Source organism: Protomyctophum bolini (genome assembly GCF_963924005.1).
Source record: "Protomyctophum bolini genome assembly, chromosome: 10".
NCBI lineage: Eukaryota > Metazoa > Chordata > Actinopteri > Myctophiformes > Myctophidae > Protomyctophum > Protomyctophum bolini.
The window spans coordinates 42,356,373-42,366,372 of record NC_137871.1 but is presented as its reverse complement, the minus strand read 5'-3'; the positions used below and the strand labels follow the sequence as shown (position 1 = coordinate 42,366,372).

General features: G+C 41.9%; 1 protein-coding gene across 1 annotated transcript in view; it reads right to left on the bottom strand.

The window, feature by feature from the left end:
• Positions 1 to 1,169, bottom strand: part of LOC308322311 (F-BAR and double SH3 domains protein 1-like) — a gene marked incomplete at both ends in the record, with an annotated part of 16,157 nt that extends 14,988 nt beyond the window's left edge. The window contains one exon of the mRNA XM_080773513.1: positions 1,149 to 1,169. Within this exon, the coding sequence (XP_080629639.1) occupies positions 1,149 to 1,169 (21 nt within the window). The remainder of the gene's footprint in view (positions 1 to 1,148) is intronic.
• Positions 1,170 to 10,000: the final 8,831 nt, after the last annotated feature.

The following is a 10,000-nucleotide window of genomic DNA, read 5'->3' as shown; positions in this document are numbered from 1 at the left end:
TAGGCCTACAAAGAAAATGCATTAGCTCTACCTTTCGGCTTATTTGAAAATAGCCAATCTACATTATCAGCCAATGCATTCCGTGGCATATGCATGTGAGCTTGTAGATATTTACAACATATGAGCACCTTTCAATTATTGGATTAGTCCAAATAGTAAATGAATAGAATAATCACTAGTAGAATATTAGACAACAACAACACAGTCTGCTCTGCGTGTCTGTTAGATATTTTCAAAATAACTGAAACAGATAGCCCATTCTGCAGTGTACTGCAGCGTACTTTCTACTTTTGGTACAAATACTTTTACTCAAGATGTTTTATTCCAGACCTTTGCTTGTTGTAACAGAGTATAGTTCTACATTGCACTATTGATACTTTTACTTACGTAAACCACGCATGTGAGTACATGTGTAAGTATGTGAGGTATGTATATAGGTATGTAGGCTACTGTACTGTACTGTACTGTACTGTACTGTACTGTACTGTACTGTACTGTACTGTACAGTACAGTACAGTACTGTACTGTACTGTACTGTACTGTACTGTACTGTACTGTACTGTAGCCCATGGGTTCCCAAACCTTTTCATGTCAAGGACCCCCAAATTGACACTAATTAAATTATCCCACGGACCCCCATTTGAAAAGACCTGCCAGGGACCCCCATTAGAGAAGATTTCAAGGACCCCCATTTAATGGCATTCCTATCGCCAGGACCCCTTCATTTATATTGTAAAATCAGAGTCTGAGAGTGTACAAAAATGGCACATTTGTACACTCTCAGAGTTACAGACCCATAGGGTCCATTTGGTTCCATTTGTACACTCTCAGAGTTACAGACCCATAAGGGTCCACTCCATTTGGTTCCATGTGTACACTCTCAGAGTTACAGACCCATAAGGGTCCACTCCATTTGGTTCCATGTGTATATACACTCTCAGAGTTACAGACCCATAAGGGTCCATTTGGTTCCAAACTATCATTTAGCTGGGGAACCCCCTGGAACTCCCTCAAGCTCCCATTCAAATGTTTACCTAAACGGTAACGCAATGTTAAGACCCATATCCATCTTCCTCTAATCATAAACAAACTATACTATAAAGAACATCCAGTTGTGATTACAAATTATTAAGCAGCATATAGCTTACCTTTCTGGGTGGAGGCTGCATCATCATCATCACATATCTGTTGAATATTATTACTGTTATTCTTATTGTTTATGACATCTCCTGTTTCAAAGATCCGTGTGTGTGTCTGACGTGTCTGAGGCTGCAGTAAAGTAACAGCACTTCCTCTCGCACTCAACCACTTTGACACATCTATAGCGCCTCCTGTTTGCACACACACACACACACACACACACACACACACACACACACACACACACACACACACACACACACACACACACACACACACACACACACACACACACACACACACACACACCGCACGCACGCACGCACGCACGCTCTCTCTCTCTCTCTCTCTCTCTCTCTAGCTTCCGTGCAACCCTTCCTGTGTGAAATGGCGACACCAGGTGGCCAACCACGTTAAGGTCCATAGGTGTCGCTTATTGCTCTGATATGAGTTTGATTGATTGATTGATTGATTTAATCTATTAACAGTTTGCAGAATTACAGTACTACATTTCAAGTACAACTCAATACAAAAACTGTTGACTGTGACTCTGTGAGTGGACGACACCATGAAGCACTTGTTTACAACAGGGCCCACCGTTTTCAATTCATCAAAACATTTAGAGGTCGACATGAATGTACACTTCTTTATAGCCAAAAACAGGAACTCATCATAAAGGATTTAAAAAGGGGGGAAAATACATATAGGCCTAAGTGAGGGGGAAAAGGGGTGGGGGGGGGATTCAGATTTTTGTAGCAAAAGCAAAACAGTAGAATTGATGAATTGAAAATGGTGGGCCCTACTGTAAACAAGTATAAAATGCTTTTATGGTGTCGTCCTCTCACAGTTAACAGTTTTTGTATTGAGTTGTGCTTGAAATGTACTGTAATTCTGAATAAATACTTCAATCAATCAATAGGCTATAGACCTATATAACAAATGTGAATAAATCGATTATTTATTATATAAAACAAATAGCCTACATAAACCACTTCAGCCCAACATTTGAAAATAGCCAATCTATACTGGCTCACAATGTGTGGTGATGCGATTCATTGAGAGTTTGTAGATCTGCTATTTTCAAAAGATGTTTATAAACATTTGAAAACTTTAAACTTTTACTTAACTAAAACTCGGGGGAGACTCGGGACCCATGTTTGGGTTGCAGACCAATTATAATGCGTAGCAAGAAGAAGTAAATATTCACCCTTTTTTAATATAAAATATATTATTTATTTCAAAAGATTTTAAAAATATATATCACAATTTTTCATAAATTAAATACAATTCCAACATTTTTCTAAAGTATTACATAAAAAAATGATTTTATAAAAATAATTTATATAAATAATAATAATAATACAAAAAGTCACACTCGTGTGAAGTGAGGGGGCGGGACTGTGATGAGGAGGCGGGACATGGGCTTTAGCTCCGCCTCTGAGAAGCCATCTTAGGGAGAGGGGGTGGGACATGGGCTTTAGCTCCGCCTCTGAGAGGCCAGCCTATGGGAGAGGAGGGCGGGACATGTGCTTTAGCTCCGCCTCTGAGAAGCCATCTTTGGGAGAGGGGGCGGGACATGGTCTTAAGCTCCGCCTCTGAGAGGCCATCCGTTGGGAGAGAGGGGGGCGGGACATGGGCTTTAGCTCCGCCTCTGAGAGGCCAGCCGTTGGGAGAGGAGGGTGAGAGTGTCCAGGAACGTCCGAGGAGAGACGTGGCCGTCACATCGGAACACCCGGTAGTCCTGACGAGACAAACAGCTGGTCTGTGGGGGAGACAGAACGATATTAACCACAAAGACAAAGACTTCATTATTATTGCATTGTTTTTCTTATTAAACAGCTATATATATATATAGCAGAGGTGTCCAAAGTGTGGCCCGGCCAGTTAACCCATTCTGACCTGAGATCAGATTCTAAAAATGTCTTCTATATCCTGACAGTTTTCATTCTGACCTGAGATCAGATTCTAAAAATGTCTTCTATGTCAGTCACTCTTCGATTTTTCAAAAATAGCAGACCTACAAGCTCATAGGCCGCCACTCGGTGGCGCGCTATGAGCTTGTAGATCTAAAGCATAACATAATGCTAACACCAAAACGTCTACACCACGGTGCGCACCATGGTTTCTACACCACAGTGCACCATGGTTTCTACACCACAGTGCACCATGGTTTCTACACCACAGTGCACCATGGTTTCTACACCACGGTGCGCACCATGGTTTCTACACCACAGTGCACCATGGTGCAACCAACACATTAACATCTTTCCACCGGCGTGCCAGACACCTACCTGACTTATTGCATATATCCTGTCGGCCAGATCCTCGAATGTCAACTTCGACAGGCCTTCTATAAAGTATTCTGCAGAGCATTCCCCCTATCGAAAGCAAGCACATATTATTGATTATGATTATGATTATGATTATTACAACCGTTCAATTCCACGTTTTATGAAAATTCCATTATTGTGTCATCAGTGTATCTTTCTGTGACTCACCTCATAGGACTGGCTGAAGGTGAGACAGCGACATTTTGTCTCCTGAAAGTAAGACAATGACACAAAAAAAGCTATTTTCACTGTTTTTGCAAGTGCAAAATATACGCCTAAGTATTATTAATAAAATTAAGAAATATTGGAATTCTCGATCAAGAGGATGAAGAAATAATCGATAATAGATCATAGGCACTTAGGCAGCCCTAAAACAAGTCAAATATATCACTAAAATTTTAATAAATAAATACATAAATAAACAAACAAACAAGATAAGGAATGGACTTACAGTGATGGATGTGGAGTTGCAGTCTTCATGACACGACTGGCAAGCGGAAAAACAAGACAAAGAGTAGCATCAACAGACAATCACATTTTTACAAAATGAGTAAACAATAATATTACCAGAAACACAAAGATATAACAGGTCAGGTTTAGTCGACTAAATCTACAGTTGATTTAGTCGACTAAAATGTATTTTGTCGGGCCTTGATGCCGTCGTAAATTCGTAATGATTGTTTTTTCACTTGCTGAAAATAGCAGATCTATCTATACAAGCTCACAACGCGTCGTGCTGCGAATATGATGCGTTGTGAGCTTGTAGATCGGCTATTTTCAGCATGCAACCAAGTGTAAAATGACTGATACTGGATCATCTCTTGTCCACTGTAGTCCCTTCCTAACATTTTAGTCTAGTTTTCATTTGTTGACGAAATTGTCAGTATATTTAGTCTTAGTTTTAGTCATCATAGCTTCGTTTTCATTTAGTTTCCATTTCGTTTTCGTCAGTGAAAAAAGGTATAGTCGACATTTTCGTCTTGGTTTTAGTCGACGAAAACAACACTGGTTTGTTTGAAATGAACAGGCAGTATTATACCTTGAGGCTTTCCCTCATGTGTGGCCAGGTCCGTGTGTGTGTGTGTGTGTGTGTGTGTGTGTGTGTGTGTGTGTGTGTGTGTGTGTGTGTGTGTGTGTGTGTGTGTGTGTGCAGTGCACTGTGTGTGTGTTACCTTGAGGCTCTCCGTCATGTGTCCCAGGTCCGTGCTGAACTCAGACCCAGCAGGATGCAGCAGGCGCTGCCTCGGCCAGCCTCCAGCAGCAGCCCAGTAGCAGCATCAGCAGCGCCCCCAACAGGCGGCGTGGTGCCGGTGCACCCAGCCACAGCAGACAGCCACAGAACACCATGATAAAAAATAACTCACTGGGAGTAATAAGCTATAAAGCTAGATTTTAGCAGTGGATTTAGCAGTGGTAAATATATGGGCCTATATTATAGTGTTAAATTATTGTATAATATAATCAATATTAGTATATTAACTAGTGTATATATGTCTATAGAGACACTAAAGAATGCTGCAGAGACTAAATCAAGAATCAGGACCCTCTTGAAAACGAGATACTACTGTATATCTCAATGGAGTATTCCTATAAATAAAGAATTTCAAACAATTTGCGAGTGTAGTGTGAATGCATGTGTGAATGTGGATGGATGGATGGATGGATGGATATGTAGCCCTATAACTCTAGCCTGGCATCTTTTAAGCTCCACAGTGACAGCACCCACTGCATGGGGCACCCCCCCACAGGCCCACACACACACACACACACACACACACACACACACACACACACACACACATACATACACACATTCTTTGTGCATGTGTCATATACGAGCAGAACCTTTCGTTACTCACCGGACCACACAAATTAACCACGGTAAAAACTTTTATTTGATTGATTTGATCGATTGAATACTTTTCACGTAATTGACCCCACAAAGGTCAGCGTGCATTGAGGGTTTATGGACGGTGTTAACCCATTTTGACCTGAGGACAATTCTATACAAATGTCTTCTAAATCCTACACAGTTTTCAGAAAATCCCATGTTTCTATGTCAGTGCAGGTGCTCAAAGTATTTCATATTTCAAGGACCCCCAGAATTGTATGTAATGTAATTGCCACAGACACAAATCTCAAAATATGTTGTAAAGATTTGAGCTTGTAGATCTGCTATTTAGAACAACTATAAGAAATGAAACAAAACTAAAATAAACATTGATTTAGACAAACAATTGAAGCTATATCTTTGAAATGCGTAAAAAAGGTTTAATCTGCGAGTACATGGTTTTCTACAACATGTGGGGCTACCCGTTGTGATTTGGGTTGACCACCTGAGTGGTCCCTCATGAGTCTCCATCTAAACCATGGACCCCCAAAATGACACTCATTATCCCCGCGGACCCCCCCCCCCCCCCCCCCCATTGGAAAATACATGCCAAGGACCCCCCCTCGTATAGGAGAAGATTGTTACGGCTCGAGCAGTGATTTTCAACCATTTTAATCTCAAGGGCCCCTCCGGTTTGACCTGAATTACGACCACAGTCCCCCTACTGTATGTAATGGCATTTCTATCTCGGGGACCGTCAATTTATATTGTGAAATCAATGTTAATTCAACTCTTAAGAGTGTGTACAAATTTTGTACACATTCTCTGAGTTACATGACCCATAACTAAGGGTCCACTTGGTTCCTATAACTATATCATTTGGCTGGGGACCCCCTGGAACTCCCTCAAGGACCCGAGGGGTCCTCCATGAGTCTCCATCTGAACCGTGGGGGAGGATCAGCGGAGTCATAATGTCAACACCCAGGCCGTATTTTACATACATTCTAGTTTATATTAGACGCACACAGAGAAATATATACAGTATGAACACAGTGGACACATAATGACGTATATAGCAGATATAAACATGGACTCTATCACCATATTTCAAACTCACCTCAAAACCCACCTGTTTAGGCAGGCCTATGACTATCTGTGTGACCTCTGTGTCTTCTGCTGCAAGCTGTGCCCTATAGTTTTATTTTCCCCTGCTTTTAAACTGTGTTCTTGTACTGCTTTTAATCTGTATACGGCGACCTTGAGTGCCCTGAAAGGCGCCTTATAAATAAAATGTATTATGTTAACAAAGATGAGAACAGAATGAACAGGAACAGAGCATGTTGCATCTCATATCATTGTGCACAGACATTATAATCAGTCTCTCAGATATACTGTAGTTGATGCAACATGGTCATCATATCAGGGATATCAAAGTGCTCATACTGTATACAGTAAGTAAAAACACTGCCTGCATGCTTCATCTCTCTCTCTCAGCTAAGGGGTCCCTGCTTCATCTTTCTCTCTCTCTCTCTCTCTCTCTCTCTCTCTCTCTCTCTCTCTCTCTCTCTCTCTCTCTCTCTCTCTCTCAGCTAAGGGGTCCCTGCTTCATGTCTCTCTCTCTCAGCTAAGGGGTCCCTGCTTCATCTCTCTCTCAGCTAAGGGGTCCCTGCTTCATCTCTCTCTCTTAGCTAAGGGGTCCCTGCTTCATCTCTCTCTCAGCTAAGGGGTCCCTGCTTCATCTCTCTCTCTTAGCTAAGGGGTCCCTGCTTCATCTCTCTCTCTTAGCTAAGGGGTCCCTGCTTCATCTCTCTCTCAGCTAAGGGGTCCCTGCTTCATCTCTCTCTCTTAGCTAAGGGGTCCCTGCTTCATCTCTCTCTCTCTCAGCTAAGGGGTCCCTGGTTCATCTGTCTCTCAGCTAAGGGGTCCCTGCTTCCTCTCTCTGTCAGCTAAGGGGTCCCTGCTTCATCTCTCTCTAAGGGGTCCCTGGTTCATCTGTCTCTCAGCTAAGGGGATCCTGGCCTGAAAATCGGTGAAGTATCCTATAGGCTTCATTAATATCGTCACATGCATTTCTCTTTCATTTTCCGGCAACATTTTACCTTCCAGGAAGAGCGATGCATGCTTTCGCAGTTCATGTGGTAAAGTGGTTAACGGACGGAACAGGCTTCCCCGACCTTTGGATCACACGGCCAGCGAACAGATTGGCCTATACACAGATGGAAACAGGCTTTCCTAACCTTTCCAACGGCCTGACAGGCTGACAGTGAACCCATTGGGGGACGTTATTATCCTGTCTCACAATACGTCACTGGATCAGATTGACGGAGGGAAGACACACAGACATGATAGCGTGACAGATAGTAACGCTGGGTGACTTCCTCATGCTTTCTAGGTATCTATACTGTACAAACGGGATTTCACTTTTGTTTCATGACTTTTGACAAATCCACAGAGGGTTGCCCCAGTGCCAGTGTATTTCCAGGTGGGTATTGTGCCCCTCAAGTCCAGATTGGCCAGTAGTACCCTACATGTATATACCCTACCAATATTTTAATGTTTTCCAATGTTAAATCTATATGTTTTCCATGGTTATTGTAAATATATACATGTTCAAATTAATTGAATAGTTAATAGAAATACAAGGTAATATAATATGCATGCAGGAGACATTATAATGCTCAACATATTTGTATTTCTTTGTTTGTTGTTGGTGCTGCTGCATAATTGTAGCCTACTTGTATATACTTTTTTTAAATATTCCTATAAAAGGAGAAATTAAGTTGGGAACCGTACTTCTCCTTTGGTCCACCCATTCCTATAAGACATGTGAGAGTGGTCCAGTGAAGAAAATACCATCCAGTCCATTGTGGGTGTATGGGATTTTTATTTCTCTATCACACTATCACAAAAACACGGGTGAAATTCACGCGAACACCTGCCTGTAGAGAAAAAACAGGGATGTGGGTGGAGAAAAAACAGGGATGTGGGTGGACAGGGAAACAAACCACCAAGCGGTGGCCGAACGGTTTGCGGAGCAGTCTTGATATCGGAAGGTCTCTAGTTCGTATTCCCGGACAGGCACGTTACAATTACCACCGCTGAAGTGCCCTTGGACAAGGCATTGAACCCCTACCATGAAATGTTCTATGAGCAGGGCCTGGCTGTGAACAAGTTCTTGAGCTTAGTCCAGTTACCCATGGTAAACATAGTACCTTTCCTTTACCTTCTATGCTGTCACTGAGCATCATGAAGGTACTGAAAGACCCACCCACCTCAGACATCAGCAACATTATGAAAATCACCCGTTTAGTGTTCTAGGGTTAAGCTGATTAGCTACACCTGGCCTGTACTGTACCCCATTAATGGCTGCACCCAGCAGGGCACCAATGTTGTTTTTGGCAGCAAATTTTAATTTTAATTTTAGTCATACTGTTGTTTACTTCTGACCCCTGTTTCAAATCACTGTACTGTACTAGTCTCAATATGCTTGTCCAGAAAGTGTTGGGGGGATGGTGGAGTGGGTGGGAGAGGATGAGCAAGCTAACTGTATCTGTACATGTCTGTATTGTCTATTGTGCACTGTCTATTTGTGTAACTGAACTGTACTGTATGTAATGTTTTTCCCTGTATACGGGACCCCCTCTAAAATGAGATGCTGCATCTCAAGGGGCTATCCTTTCAATAAATTTTGACCATAGGCTATAGTCTATTGAATAGTTTTCATTTCAAATCCTAAAATGTGTTTTGGCGGGTCTTGATGCCGTCGTAATGACTGTTTTTACAGTCACAACTTTTTCCACTGACGAAAACTAAATGGAAACTAAATGAAAACTAAGCTATGATGACTAACAACTAAGACTAAATATACTGACAATTTCGTCAACAAATAAAAACTAGACTAAACTGTTAGGAAGGGACTAGTGGACAAGAGGTCCAGTCTAAGTCATTTTACACTTGGTCACTGCCATGCTTCACATCATGACATAAATTACGACCTTATGACCCTATGTGGGGTCTTGGCTCCAAAGGAGTAATATATGTGTGGCTGTCAAGGATCACAAACCAATTCAGGCAAAAAAGGTGCACATTTATTGAGAAAAAAAGGCTTCACAGTAATTAGATATAGAGGGCAAGCGTGCATATATATGCCGTCAGGGTGGCCAATGCTAAATAATGCTAAAATAACAAACAAACAATCTATACTACACCAAAAGGAAAATCACAATCTATAGGCTCCCTGACTAAACAGAAACAATGGGGCAAAACTGGGGCAACAAAAGAAAATAGCAGCACACCCTTACCATATACAGCTTCCCTTCTATTGCAGTACACGCAGGCAGGCAAATGGTTTGGGATACTTGGACAGTGGTTAATTGAGTTGAGTTGCTTAAAGTAACTTTGACTAACAACTTTGTCTGAATAGTGACTTTGTCTGACTAGCATTGTTTCACAGAAAAACAGGGTCTCAGCAGCATGTGGTGTTTGTTACAATGGCAAAAGAGAGCTTGTGGGCTCTCTTCTTTTATACTGGGTGGTGATGAGGCCCAGGTGTGTCCCAATCTCCACGCCTCCAATCTCTACTGCCACTCGCACCATCCATCGTCAGCACTGGAAAACACTAACAGTGGATTATACACAGACCAAAACACCACTAGGGCCACATAGGACCATAACAGACATGACAATATAGAATATGAAC